This window comes from Lepidochelys olivacea (genome assembly GCF_965140295.1).
Source record: "Lepidochelys olivacea isolate rLepOli2 genome assembly, chromosome: 9".
Taxonomy (NCBI): domain Eukaryota; kingdom Metazoa; phylum Chordata; order Testudines; family Cheloniidae; genus Lepidochelys; species Lepidochelys olivacea.
Window position 1 is genome coordinate 91,322,205 of NC_140419.1, and position 15,516 is coordinate 91,337,720.

Consider the following 15,516-nt stretch of genomic DNA (forward strand, 5'->3'; position numbering starts at 1 on the left):
CTCACTGTAGTAAGTGTCGACGCTGCAGCTGCAGCATTTCTAGTGAAGGCATAGCTTCAGGCTTGGTCTACATTTATATCTGCATAGCCATGTCAGTCAGGGGTGTGAAAAAAAACACATGCCTGACCAACTTAGCTAGTCCAGCAACCCCCATAACCACCACCACCCCCAGCCTAGACACAGCTATAGCAACAGACTAGATACTGTACTTTCCTTCTCCTCTGGCAAATAGTATCCTCTTCACTTTCCAACCCAAATATTAAGCTGTAGGGTAAAATTACAACACGTCAAGTACGTCCGCCTCAATGCTGTATTAATGTTTAATGCCGTAGGATACACTGAGTCTCTACAGCCCACATTCTAACATTAGTGTGAAACAATCACTGGTAAGAGAACCATTACCCAGTATGGTTAGGAAAAGAAAAGTTCTATCTGTGAGTATTGAATCTAATTGGAAGCTGGATTGCAAAATGGAGACAGCAGCCTGCAGGAGATATGATGCTATGGAAAGTACATTTCTTTTGCCTAAATAGGAACTGCATGCTCTCAAGAAGGGCATAACATTACAGTTTAAAAAGCAATCTTAATGTTTCCTCCAAAGTAACATTGGTGAATATACGATCAGCTTAAATATTTAAGCTCTCTTCTCTTCTTCCTATAAATGCACTCCATTGGTTTGCACTCATTTTTCCCCCTTTGGGAAGCAACAAAATTTTAAAACTGGCTTCATTTGCCATCCTGTGCTGTCAAACATTTTCCTGGATCTTGTCTCTAACGATTTTTAAAGCATGGATGAACTTGTAGCTATTATGAGATTGTCTGATTGTATTATTTGAATGTGTGGTAGGTGCCAACAGTGTTTGGCTCTGTACAAGACATAGTCCTTGTCCCAAGGTGTTTCCTTTTAGAAGATGAACAAAGACCAGACAAAATTACAGAGGGAGCCCCAGAGGCAGATATATAAGGAACTAAGTGTTTTGTTACCTTTAGCTTCAGAAAACTAGTTGCTGTAAGGTTTGCATATATGCCAACTGTTACGATATGCTCTGAAATGCGGAGTTTGTGATTTTGGACATCAATAGTCGTCTACAAGAATATTCCTGTTTAATCCAGAGACAGCTGGAGATTTTCAAAGGCACAAAGAAAAGTCAATGGCAGTTGTGTGCCTAAATACCCATTGTGCCTTTGCAAATCGCCCTCCCTCATTGCCTAAAGCGCTGAGACAGCGAACCCACAGAAATTTGTTGGTGGCTTGTAAAGATCTACTGTGTACTGGGCATACATGGGGACTGCGCTGCTTTGTCACAGGTTGGGATTTCAAGGCAGATCCCCCAAGGGTGTGAACTGAAGTCAGCGGAGCTAAACAGATTTACACCAGCTTCATGCTAGTGAAATGGCCCTTGGCAGCTGACATTTCTTCAGGATGCTCTGCTGTGCACTACAGGGGTGCGCTGTCTTTTTCTGCAGGTGGATAGTATCGTGAGAGAAAGATTGCCCGGTGACTATTCCCCTTCCCATTCAGGATCGCACAACCACCTCCCCTCCCCTTCGCAATCACACAGCATCCTTTGGGTGTCCACAGGAACCACTTACATGCAAAAAGTGACAGCAGGAAAGTATCTGAATGGATTTTTAACTTCTTTTAATGGAGTTTAACAGCCAGGAACAGCAAGGAGAACACAGCTCTGGGGGACTAACCAGCTCTCCACAGACCACCACCAAAGGCTATGCAGACAAACAGGGCTGTTTATCTTTGGAAGGAAGGCACTCTTTCTCTCTTCCCCTCCCGTTGGCCAGGGCTCAGCCACTGGCCTCCAAACAGTTCTTCCAGTCGACCTTAGGCCACCACACTTTCAATATTACTACTACGCCACTGTCTGCAGCGCTCTTGACTATCCCAGCCCAGGGCTTCTTGGAGCAGATATTGTCAATTGTAACAAGTTTGACAGGGGTCTTGTCACGTGGCACCAGATGTTCCACTTGTGATTGGAGTCAGAGTTCATTTAGAGGCAAACTGACCCAAGCCTTGACTTCCAGCTCAAACCAAATCCTAAACTTCGGGGGCTTCGAAGAGCCCCATTTAGTATTTTATTTTAAGCGTGCATTTCCCACCAATGCTCACTCATACTCTTGCTCCTCTGAAATTCTTGCCTCAGGCCAAAAGCATTGAAAAATTACGAGCGAAGTTCAGGTCACCACATTTCTTGCTTGGCCAAACCTAAGAAGAACTTGCAAGTTCCACTAGAGATCCTGTTCCCTTGAAACTTCCACACTTAACCACGTTTTGACAACAATCTGTATGAACTGTACTGACGATTTTCCTATTATGAATTTTGACCTTGTTTTTTCAGAGGTGAAAGGCTTGTGTGTTAACTCAGGGTTCTAGCTAGCTGCCACTTGCTTGATTCTTAATATATGGTCTCATTCTTTAACAAAATTATTTTGGATAGTAAACTTCCCTGGTCTATTAGAATATCTTAAGTGATTGAGAGAGGTGGCAAATGCTTGCAATATAATTGACGGCTCTAGGGCAGGAAAACTAAAAATAGCAGCCTCTTGTAGTCTTTAGGGTGGGACCTGTATGGCCAGTCCATTAATCAGAAATTGGAATGAGGACACTGAAATCCAGTGGGAAATTAAAATTGTAGAGCTACTCTATCTATATTTAATTGGTGAGATATTTCAGATATGTAGGGCTACACACAAATAGAGAGAGCATGTTTTCTTTATATAACACAAGATTTTTAAAAAGGTATAGGAAACATCCAGTTAATAAGATGGGGAGGTACTTTTGTCCTCTCATATTAGTAAAAATTATTAAAAGCATGATTTTGGGAGTGGTTTGGATGTCCTTTACTGGGAAGCAGAAAGGATGTTGATCTAGAGAAATGAAGCACTCTAGCCAAAGTATCTTATAATGACTTTGCTATGTCAACACTCTTTATTGGTTCATGAAATAATTGCAGCCCAGTTCATGCAAAGAAATAGTCTGCTCACATCAGAATGATTCTTATTGTCCTTAAGAAAACTATGGCTTGGACCTCATTTACAGCTGTTCCTGTACCCTTGGTGCAACCACAAAATTCCCTGGGTTTTATTTATATACACTCAACAATTGATTGAGGAATGAGCAGCTACTATAAGCCTAGACGCTTGGAACATAGATACATAGATATTTACGTGTTTTTAAAAGTCTTATTTAAAACACACTAAGTTGTGTGTAACTTTCTTTTGGTAGGGACATGCTGCATGTCAGAGTATGCGCACCTTAACCTGTGCAGTGCAACCCAACCAGGACAAGAGCATGCTCACATGAACAATGTGGGACAGATGGGAGTTTGTGGTGAAGCTACAAAAGCTTTTTCTCTAGATAAATTCACAGCACTAGCGTTCTAGTCTAATGAAAGAACATTTCATCGTTAGGAAGAAGAGCCTGTTCTGCATGTTGGATATCTAGAGCATAAATAATGTGTTTTCACCTTGGAAATGCCTATGTACACTAACTTCATGGCTTTCCTTGAAACGGCCAAATTTGAACTCCCATTGGAGTGAACTCCTTGAGCTCTGTGCTAACTTCTACGCTATTTGCCAGGTGTTAAGGGAATATTATGGCAGGCTTCCACTGTGCTGTACAAATGACCCTTCTTTGAGTGTATGGTGCATTTCCAAAAGGAAACAATGGGTTCACAGGGAAACAGGCAGTAACCAGAAACCTGCTCAGCTGTGATTTAGTAACAGGATTATACTGTCTTTCCTCTGAGGCAGAGGCAGAACTTGTCACCCTTGTTTGCAATGGGTTTAGCTTTTTAATTTATGTACTTCTAAATGTTGTTGTCAGATACATGCGTGCCATTATCGCTGTATCTGAAGACAGAATTGGGGACACAGTAATAAATTGGTGGCTGATAAATGGATGACATGTGAGTCTAAAACATATCCAACTGTACCATTTGTGGCCTTTTAAATGTGAAAGGCAGTGTCCTATGCCCCAGTAGGGCAAATTCTTTCCCATCCGAAATGCAGAGTCCTAGAAATATGTCTGCTTAAGGAAACCTTGGCGGTCCAGCGATTAACTTAGAAGACACAATCAAAATGTAAACTCAGTTCTCTTCAAGGTTAACTCCGTTTATGCATGTTTGTGTGTATGTAAATAGACATGGAAGAATTAGATTTTTGTCTGTAAATGTTGGTGAACATCGATTTCACCATCACAAACTGACCCAAAAAAATAGTCCCACTGGTGATCATTGAAATGTCCAGATAGGCAAAGTAAGAAAAATGCTGCCTGACAACGTATTAGAGTTTGATTAAGGAAATTTACTTTGACATGTGATGGTGACAATTTATGTTTTAACTACTGTAAAGCTTTAACTTTTGAATCTCAACGGCTGCTGTCCTTAAATAATTCTTGTCTAACCCTCCCATAATTTCCACAGCTGTGAACACTTAAATCGACAAAAACTGAAAAAATGGCTTAAAATAAGCATCAATATTATCCATCAAAAAAAATTTTTAAGAAAAGTCAAATTCTACCAAGCTTCTATATAAAGAACACCAGATCCAGTGTCCCCAGTGGGTCTACTTGAGCAAGTAAAGGTTTTGCAGGATCGAGTCACGAGGCAACATATTTAGTTAGTGTTTGTCTTAAACAATGTGAGCAAAGCCCCGAGGGAAGGATTGGACATGTCACCAAAATCCCAAGAGAACAACACAGCCATTCTTGAGGGAGTTAGATATATTGTGCACAGTCTTTTGTATGTTAGTGTGCTGAGCATGATAAAATAGGCCAGCAAAACACAAATTAGAGACCTTTCTAAAGTGTGATTGTGTCTCTAGCCTTTAAACAATGAAGTACAGTAGCAAACCAGGGTACTCTGATATAGCTGCAGTTTTAAAAAAATTCCTTTAAAAATGTAACATTTATGTTGTGACTGTCCTATAAGCACGTACAGTAACACCACATGATAGCATCTCACACAGTGAGAGAAGACCATGTAAGATACCTCCGTATTTTAAAATCATTTAGAAAAAGACTTTCTGGGTAACTAAAACCACAGAGCTGGATTGTCCTCCCAGCAAGATGTGTGTGTGGAGGGAACCCTTGGTGAGTTGAGCACCCCACTTCCAAATGGAATGAGGATGCCCCTTCCATTCCACTCCCCAATCGGGCAATGTCCCTGTCCACGTAGGCCAGAATTTACAGAGAGAGGGATCGTGTTCGGAGTAGCAAAGCCAGGGGCATGCAAATCATCCCCTGCTGGCACCATGGAAATTAATCTCTAAAGGTAATACATGCTGAGGTTATAGTCAGTATCTTTCCAGTTTATTTCTGGTCCTGCCCTCCATAATTCATTTAAGGATACGTGGAAGGGAAGTCCCATAGTGCATGAAAGTTTGAGCATCCTGTGGGTTGTGAAGGTCACTCTATCAAGAGTAGAATTTAATTCTAATATACTAGAGTAGGTCCTTAAGTATTGATTTGTGTCTCACCAGCATGTTAATTACCTGGTGCTTTTCATTCATGGTAAGATATTAGAGTCCTGTTATCTAAAAAGTCCAGGACCTGTTGTTGAATGCATAAGGGAGCCAACTTCCAATCTACCTTACTCCACTCGCAGCCCCCTTTCTGATGGTACTTTAAAATGAACCAGTGAAATCCATGGAACATCGGACCTATTTGGTGCTTCAGTCAGCGAAAGGGATGAATGCTTGCCAGACAGATGTTGAGTGCAGGGCAGCATTCACCTTCTTGGCCCCCAATGTGGTGACGTGGCCAGGTAAAAGAGGGCGTGACAGAGTATCACTAACCCCCAGTCAGTTATCGATGACCGTTGGAAATGTACAGCTAGTGTCAACTGTCCCCTCTGGTTTGGTGCTACACAGATCATTTCCAGTTGCAAGCTGAGTTAAAGTTTTTCCTTTGTGCTGTGAGTTTTTAACTTTTCCACCAAATCTCAGTTGCAACATGAAGGGCTGGTGAAATGCTTGATACTGAAATATGCTACTTGGCTTCACACCTACCTTTTATCCCCAGTGTCAATAGATACAACAAAGATTTAGGGTGAAACCCAGGTCATATTGAAGTCAGTAAGGTTTAGATCCTCAAATGGAAATTAGGTGCCTACATGTCTTTCAGGATCTGGGCCTAGGGGGTTTGCCATTTTCTTCAATGGGGCCAAATTCAACAAAATCCTCCATAGCAACACTTATTTATTTTACATATATTGCCTAATTATAGGGTGACCAGATGTCCCGATTTTATAGGGACAGTCCCGATGTTTGGGTCTTTTTCTTATATAGGCTCCTATTACCCTCCCACCCCCTGTCCAGATTTTTCACATTTGCTGTCTGGTCACCCTACCTAATTACCATGGCACAAGTAGTAATCTAAGATTACCTACTTAGATTATAGTAATCTAAGTGCCATGTAATATGGGTATATAACAGTATTTTTAAAATCACGCCATACAAGTATTACTGCCCCATCGTTCCAAAAAAATACCCTGTTCACTTGTTTAACATACTTGTAGAAGTCCAAAACTGCTCTGACTCTTTTTTAATGAAGTTTAGTTACAACTAAGATCTTTTCTGTAATGGAAGTAATTAGAATGAATGAGCAATATATTCAGAGGCAGATTCTGATCTCATTCACAGCAGCGTATATTCAGAGAAACTCCAGTAGTGGTGGGGGGGTCAGTGGAGTTACTTCAGATGTATGTCGATGTAACTGAAGTCAGAATCTGGTGCTCAACTGTAAAGTGGCTGTTACATACATAGTTACTTTCCATAGCCTTCTAGCATGAATTTTGAATATCCCTAGTACACATTAAGCTGAAGTGCTGTTTAACCAGAGGAAAGGCTCTAATCTTTTGTGTGAACTCAAGTGGGGGGGTGGGGGGAATAACTATTAAAAACCTACAGGTATATTATTGAGTGCAGAGTGAATTTCTTGCCTTGTCATTCCACAACACTCTGCTCTTTTTTTCAAAGTGTAGCAGCAATAAAGGGCAGTGGAATGGCAGGAGTGGGGCCAGAACTGTGTAAACACGCTGACCAACTAAAGACAGAGGGCAAAGCAGGTGCAAATTCTGCTGAAGCTCAAAGGTTGTAGAGCAGCCACAGAGCAGCTGTATAGGCTGCTGTTTCTTGCCCTGCTGTTGTGTTCAGTGGAAGACTCTATACGGCCAACAAATGCCCTGCACAGATCACTGTTGCAAAGCCTGATTATTCAGGCTTTGCACCCGAGGCCAGGATTTAATACTTTGAATGGTATTTGTTGTACAGTATTTCAGTGTACGGTTTGTTTGGATGTATAGGATTTCCTTCTCTGAACAGATACAATCTAAATGGATTCCACTGGATATTTAAATATTGCGTGTGTCTGGATTTGGTTCAGTTATACAATCTTTATGTTACTGGGGTGGGGACACGGAGCTGCCAACTTACTACTAACAGATGAATATTTCAGGCTCCCTTGTGTTTTTCTAATTATCAAATCTGACTTTTTTGTTTAGCTTATCTGCAGTCTAACCAGGTCATGGGTTGGGGAGAGAAGGCTATCGAACTGCGTTCCGTGGAAACAGGAAATTTGGAAGGTGTATTTATGCACAAGAAAGCACAGAAGCTAAAATTTCTATGTGAAAGAAATGACAAGGTACACACGTGACTCAATTATAGTGATTTAACAAATATGGTTTTACAGTTGAATATGAAAAAAGTTGAGGCCATTTAATTTTTATTTAGCGTTTTATTATAGTGCATAGTACTTACCACTCAATTAAAAGCAGACTTTGGCACTGATCCCACAAACTACGCTTTGTGGGAGGAATCCTGCACCTTTGCAGAGCCCCACTGAAGACAGCCAGATCCTAGCCACCTCTTCCACCTGCTTTGTGCCGCAGACGGAAAATCAGTTTAACCAACCTGTTGGCGAATCCCCCAGTGGTCTGGCTTCAGCATAGAGAATATGTTGGGGGTGTGGCTAGCATGCATCTGCACTCCAGTAATCTCTGGCTACAAAAGTCTCTTAAGAACTGTTGCAACCAGGTATGATTTAGAGCAGCCTTGAGCGAAGTATCACACACCAATATTTGAGATGCCACCAGTATGAGTGCATTTTGTCACATATGTATGGTAATGATTTGTAAATATTCACTGTAGCTTGTTCTAGACCATTGGTGTGTTTAGAATACTGTAACCAGAAACTGTTTAGTTTACCTCATTGTTTGAAAATAGGCTCTGATTTCTTTTCTGGTAGAAAATGTATACACTATAACTTATTGCCAGAATGTATACTTGCAAGCATTAACACTTCATTTTTCTAAGCAAATGTTACCAATGGGATTAAAATTGAATTGTGATTTATATGTCATAGTGTTCTGAATTGTATTTCTCTCTGCTTTCAAATATGTTTAAAATATTCTCATACATGTAAACTTACAGCGGTCTATTCTTTGTCCTTTTCAAGGTATTCTTTGCATCTGTACAATCTGGAGGCAGCAGTCAAATTTACTTTATGACACTTGGACAAAACGTCCTATTCAACTGGTAAATCCCATCAGACTGAAGGATGTTTTGAAGGTTCCCAGTAGATACAAGCAGTGTAAAATGCTGGAAGGTTATACACTTAAATTTGCACTTTTTACCTACAAGAAACTGGTCATTAACTTATCAAAATTCATATTCCTCAAGTTGTGGAAGAATTCCATTCTCTTGTCAAACAATTGCAAATATGTTTAGTTCTCTCTTTTAAAAATATGGTGCAAACCAAGACTGAATGTACAATGTAGCAAAGAGCAACTGTCATGGAAAATGTAGCCAATATAGCAGGTTGCTTGTACTCTGAAAAGCGTACAATTTCTTTTGCACAAATATTGTAATTTTATTATTTTGAACTTGAGTCTTTCTCTATGGACAGCAATATCTATATGTAGATTTATAGTATAAAGTACACACATATGTTATGAGCTGGAATTCCTCTGATTTTGAATTATTTTTGCTTGTTTCACTTTTTTCTTTTAACAGGTTCACCCAAAGGCAATTGTCCAAGTCTGCATTAACTCCTTGTGAATAGTTACTGTTGCAGACTTGGACAGTTAGGGATGGATTTGCCTTGAGAAGCATGGGTGTGCATCACTGTAGAGTTTGTAGAGTCAGCTACTGTATACATAGGCACCTGTACAGTAACGGAGTTTACAAAACGCATAAGGCTGACTCCTTGTGTGCCTCTGGACAAGATTGAGCCCTTAGACACAGTTACTGTAGAATGTATTTGTAAAAATATTTTAAATAGCAATTTGTTCGAACATATATACACGAAGCATGATGGGCCTGATCATGTAGGTTTTACTCATACAAGTAGCTCTTACTCATGTAAGTTGATTTCAATGAGACTATCCATGTATATAAATAAGGGTGTAGGATCAGGGACTCTGTCTTTGCATGATTCCTCATTCCTGCTGATTCAACAACAGGCTTACATTTGTTGGCTTGTAAATACGCTCTTTCCAAAATGGATGGCATGGTTAACAAAAGTATTCTTAATACAGCTATAAACATATCCAGAGAACCAAGTAATTATAAAAGACTGAATTTCAGGCGCTCTTTCTATTCTAGTTACTTCAAAATAAATCTGCACCCCCTAGTGGCATTCATTTCTATCATAAAACACTGTTCTCAGGGGCTTAATATCAGAGACATGCTAGGGTTAAACGTTAAGGTTTAAATGTACAATCATTACTTAGCTAATGTTTGTGCAGTGCTTTGAAAATGTCAAGGGCTATATAAATGTAAAGAGCTAAGTATGGCTATATATAATAATAAACTCAATACACAAGATCTCAGTCTAGACCAAACTGTATGGAAAAAGAAAAAGGAAATCATTAGCTACAGTATTTTAAAACTATTACCATTTTTAACTTGAAATGTATGAGACTGGAAGGGGAAGTGGTATTGCAATATCTGATCTTCTACCTCTACGATGATTGAAAATTGACCAAATGAAAGTTGTTAGCAACCGACGGCTCTTCCGCACCCTATGTGCAATGAGGTTAGTGGTCCCGGTGACAGGTGTTCACGTAGCAAAACCACCACCATAATATGCACCTTGTTATGTACTCTCAGCAGAGAACTAGATGGGCCTGGAGGCTGATCACCACTCTCACCCACTGCTGGTGATCCCTCGAAGGCTGAGGCAGGCAGGCAGGATAGTGCTCGTGGTGTGTGCGCACTTCCGCTGTCCATGTTCTTTGGCTAACTGGAGGATGGCAGTCTCCATGGCTGTCAATCCAGCTCATTTGGTAAGGATTAGTTCCACTCAGACTGTAAAGTGGAGTTTTAAACATTAAATATTCACATCTCAAATAGGTAGGTATTGATTTACAAGAGTTCAAAACCAAGGCCATGTCAAAGTTGGGAGGGCATCTGCACACCCAAATGGCCAATTGTGCACCCAAATTTAGGCTCTGATCCACAGTGAGTTGGGACGGCTGTGCCCAGGCACAGCTGCATTTAAATCAAGGGGTCTCTGTGTGGGCACAGCACTCCACCCGTCTGCTGTCAATTGCAGGATTGAGGCCATAATAATTGCATGAGCAAAATAGCAACAATAACAAAAATGATTGGTCCTGGGCTTCTATGCCACTGAACATTGGACTCCGTTTGCTCAGCTTTCAAAAAAAGAAAAGAAACAAAAAAAGAAAAAGCTGCAAGTTAAAAGAAATATATATTTACAGGCTAATAGACCAGCAATAAGTCAAAAATGTCATTTACTTTTCATGTCTTTTAAAAAACTGAAATACTGTGAAGAGAGGACATCTTTCATCATGTATCCCATGGGTGTGCAAAACCTGTTATTAAAATGCTCTTGCTCCTGCACAAATCAGTGATCCCGGCTGCCCTGTATACTTCAAAATGTGTGCTTATCATATCAGTCTCTGCATTACATGAGGCATGTGATTTCTGAACATCTTGGTGCCAAGAGTTAGGAGGCAGGTTTTCCTGACACCAGGCACTAATTCAAAAGAGTTTAGCACATAACACTGGGAGCTTGGAACAGCCCATACTATGAGATTAAAGAAGCAAATGTGATTAAACTTTTTTCACATGTATTGTAACAGAAAAATGTGATAGTGAGTTGACCTACTGTAAACCTGTTTAGAGCCATACAAAAAGAAAAAAAAAGCTGATCTTTTGAGAGCGAGAGAGCCCATAGCTGTATTAAGTGTTTAATCTCACATTTTGTCTCCACTCCATTAGTTCAAATTCTTCTATGTGTGGTGGAAGACATTAACAGCCAGGTTCTCCTCTCTGAGTTGCACCCATGTCAATATGGAGAAAATCTGGCCCAAAGAGAGAAACATTTTTAAGGGATTTAGAAGTGGAATTCCAATTAATAATGAGAGCTAGGCGTAGCATGGAGAAAATGTAGGTGTAAGAGGTCAATCAAGACCAAAGAAAAGATTAGAGTGGCTGAAAAGGATAGAGAGTGAAGATGTCCAGAGCCTTAATTGAAGAATGAAGAAGGGAAAGTAGCTGAAGAAAGTGAATAGAAGTAGCTGAAGAGAGGAAATAGAAGATGTCCAGAAAAGTGGCTAAAATATGAAGGTTTGGAGAGGTTTGAGTTAGTTAAGGAGAGGAGAGTGTCTAATGATCAAGAGATATCCACAGTGGTTGGAAGGGTTTATTTGGAGGGAGATACTGAAAAACTGCTGAAGCTCAAAGCAAATAAGATTCAGGAGATTGGAGAGAAAAGTTTGAGACCCAAAGTAATTTTTAATGCCATGAATTTAACTATGCAGACTAAATCTAATTGTCAGACTCACTTTGTTCAGAGTTGTGTTTTTTCTCCAACTTCATTTAGTCATTTGCTTTATTTTATTAATTGTATTCTTAAAAGCAAGGAAGTGAGCTGTTAGATTGTTTCTTTTGTGTAATCATTTTGTTATGAATAAAATACTGTAGGAGGAGATAGCCAACACATTAAGCTGTGCAATCTAGTTGTGCCATCAGTTTTCTTATGACACATAGGGTTGCCAATATTCATATTTGCATACAGGAGTCTGAGCTAATATGCCATCAAGGCACTATTTTATGTGACTATAGTGTATACATTTTAGAAATTTTAAACCATATTCTTCAATTTATACCCTGACTCATGACTTTAAAAACTGGGAACAACCTGACTATGTACTGTACATTGGGTATGTGGGTTTTTTCTTTTCATTGTTATCTTATGTTCAAATTGTACATTTGAAAAAGCAATAATAAAACAGTACACAGAAAAACAAAACAAATGTGACTGTGAAGTTGTTATATTGGTGTAGACTGATATTAAAACATACTGAAGTATTTCTTTCAATCTCTTTATATATTTAGACCTCTAGAAAGGTCTAGATCTGTGTGTCTATATCTGCCTATAGAGACAAAGTGAAATCGTATTTTACATTTTGCTTACAATGGGAAAAGGTGTCTGGGCAATGAAGTGCGAGCCTAGACTACACAGAACTTTGGTAACAGTGACACTTTGCACATTGCTATGTGCCACGAAGCAGCTACACAAACTCGGTCTCAAACCTCAGAGAAGATGGAACTAGAGTTTCCCTCCAGACGATGGTACAGCATGGAAACGTTAATACTGTACAAAAATTGGTTTCTGCTTTTATGGGTGGCTAGAATTATTAATGCCAATGTATCCGTCTTCATCACATTTCTTTGAGATTCAGAGTATTGTCTTCTCTGTTACATCCTGTAAAATTCATTGTCACACATTACAGTACAGTTCGTGGTAACCTGCTGTGACAATACCACTTAAAGGCTGAAGGGCATAAAGGTGAAAGCCTGATCCCCCTCCCCTTGAAATCAATGGAGTCATGCTTTTACCTTAAGTGTAAAAACAAAGGCAATTGGCCTTTCATCGAGCTTTGTCCTCCTATTTTGAATGTGCTTCTCTGACTAGCACAGCACATGCCTTCTTGTGTTTTTGAGCAGGGACTGCACCATAAACATCTGTCAACCCATCTGTTTGAAGCTAGCCATAAGAAATCAAAAGCTACCCTTGCCACTCACCCTCTATTTACTGCACAGAAGCTGTTTCCAGGCAGTGTCTCATGCAGCTTATAAACACAGGGGTCTCCAACCCAACTGATTTAAATGGAGTTACACCTGAATTACCGCAGCATAAGTGAAAGTAGAATCAGGCTGAGTGTCCATACAATTCTACCTGTGGGCTGACTGCATTCAGAGACAATAATTTATTCGCTGTGCTTTTTGTTTGTTTGCTCCACAAAATTAGAAATGGTTTTAGCATGTACTGGGAGGTAAGAAATCTGTGTTCTAGTCCTAGCTTTGTCACTGACTGTTTGTCACCTTGGTCAACTCATTTCACCCAATTATAAAATGGGTGCAGTGATCTACGCCTACCTCACTGATGGGTTGTGAGATGTAATTAACATTGGGAAAGTACTCTGAGGGCTTGTATACACGGAAGGATAATGGGGGGGGGATGATTTCTAAACCGCACTAAGGGCACATTCACTGGTCTATGTGGCCCCTGCTGGTGTGCTCTAACATAGTGCTGTTTGAAACAGTACTATGTAAAATGCACTTGGGAACTTTTAGTGTGCACCAGTAGGTCTACATGGTCCAATTAACATGCAAAATGCTAGTGCACTTTAGAAATCACACTCCTATGCAAAGAAGTGGAAAGAGATAGGCGTGGGAGAGGGACAGGGTGGAGGGGATGGGATAGAAAGGGATATGAAGCAGAAGAATCTATACCCACTAAAGCACTATCCCTCCAAAGCCTAGTATGGAACCCAAGATTCCTGAGTCTTACCATTGCTTTGCTGTCAGCAAACAACTGTGAAACCCACGCTAATGCTGGTACAGGACAACCTGCTACTGCTATCAGTTACTTCATTAATTCAAGTCAAGTGGCAGAAGTCCATGCAGTAGATCTAATGATTCCAATCCTGCTGGCAACCTGTGTGGATGTAAATATGATGCCATATGAAAGAATTAGTTTTTTCAGTTTGCTTTCTAAAAAACCTAGGAATTTACATATACAAAATCTATGTTACAAAAACTTTATTAGGGTTGAAAAATCAAGCACTCCAGTTAGGAAATTTCACTGTCAATTTAAAGGTAACTGTACCTGTATTGCCCCCCATGGTCCACTCCAGGAGTGCCAGACAGGGCTCAGGTCTCCAGCCATCACCTGAATCTTGGCAGAAATCCTTGTCCCTTTCCCTTCTGAGTGGGGGGGGGGGGGTTTAAGGCTGAACAGGTCCCTGCCAGGACCTGTACTAAACATGCCAGGAGTCAGCCATCAGTCTTATGGGTGCCTAATAGGCTAAAGTCCTTCAGCAGGATTGGGGCCTCCTTGGACAAAGTTTGTGTCCATTTGATGGATCAGAATGACCCTGTGTCAGTTTTAAATCAGCCTCTATACCAAAAGCCCTTTCTTTGTTTGTCACTGTAAAACTCAGTTTGAACTAGTAAGTGCAAATCTCTCCAGGGTGTTGTACCTGTCTAGAGCTGTTTAGTCTCACTGACTCGTTTAATCACCCCTGCTGTTTTTATTTCCTGGAGGAGCTGTGCTAAGCCTCCCCCATGGAATAGAATATATAAACAAGTCAGAAATTTAATACAATGGTCCCCAAAGATATTGCACAGGGTTGTAATATATCTGCCCTAGCCAGAATTAATGTGGTCTGTACAGAAATCTCTACAGCAGCCACCAAGCCAGAAGACACAAAAGTTAGTGTACAGGCATCTCCCCTTCCTCCTGCTGCCATCCCTTTACAGGGATATGCCTTCTGTGCTGTCCCACTTGAATCTGGCCTCAGTCTCTAACAGCAGCAGCAAAATGTAATCACGTCACTCCCGATCTCCTTTAACATGGGAAAGTATATGATGTCTGCAGCACTCCATCAATAACTTCTGCCAGCTGTTCAGCCAACCCTGCTAGCTTTATTCATTAACCTGCTTGCACTGTGCAACACCTTCATCTATGATGCCTACTTCAAAGAAGCTAGGTCTCGTGGATCAGCTCTTCTCTCTCATATAGAGAAACCCTTGGAAAGAGGTCAAGCAGGGGAAGGAAAAACTGCATGATGTTTTCTCTTGCAGTGTTTTCCGCAGATCATTCTGCTGAGAGTGAAGGGGATGATGCCCATCTCCAGAACAAAGAGGGGATTCTGTCCCCAGAACCTGCAAATCCCATCACACACAGTGTCCTCTGTACCTCCACTGATTCTAAAGCCCTCCAACCCCGCTCCCTCCATTTTCAATGGAACTTCCCTGCTAGGGCTTTTGTCCATCTGCCGCTGCACTGGGAAGTTCCCCATTGCATGGACTAAGTGATTTACATATATCTACAAAAAATATGCCTTTGCAAACCAAACAGTGCAAGTTCAAAGTGAAAACATTTGTTTTTCATCTCAAAACTGGAGCATGCAAAGTACAAAAACCACAGGGAATGATTTATCATTCCTCTTTAATGAATAACAATGTGCT

The 15,516-nt window shown here is 40.5% G+C and overlaps 1 protein-coding gene across 1 annotated transcript in view; it reads left to right on the forward strand.

Annotated features, from left to right (window-relative positions):
* The window catches only part of NRK (Nik related kinase), a 120,965-nt gene extending 108,693 nt beyond the window's left edge, over positions 1–12,272 (forward strand). The window contains exons 30-31 of the mRNA XM_084639819.1: positions 7,515–7,654; positions 8,468–12,272. Coding sequence (XP_084495945.1) covers positions 7,515–7,654; positions 8,468–8,551 — 224 coding nt within the window. The 3' untranslated portion in view covers positions 8,552–12,272. The remainder of the gene's footprint in view (positions 1–7,514; positions 7,655–8,467) is intronic.
* The last annotated feature ends 3,244 nt before the right edge of the window (positions 12,273–15,516 follow it).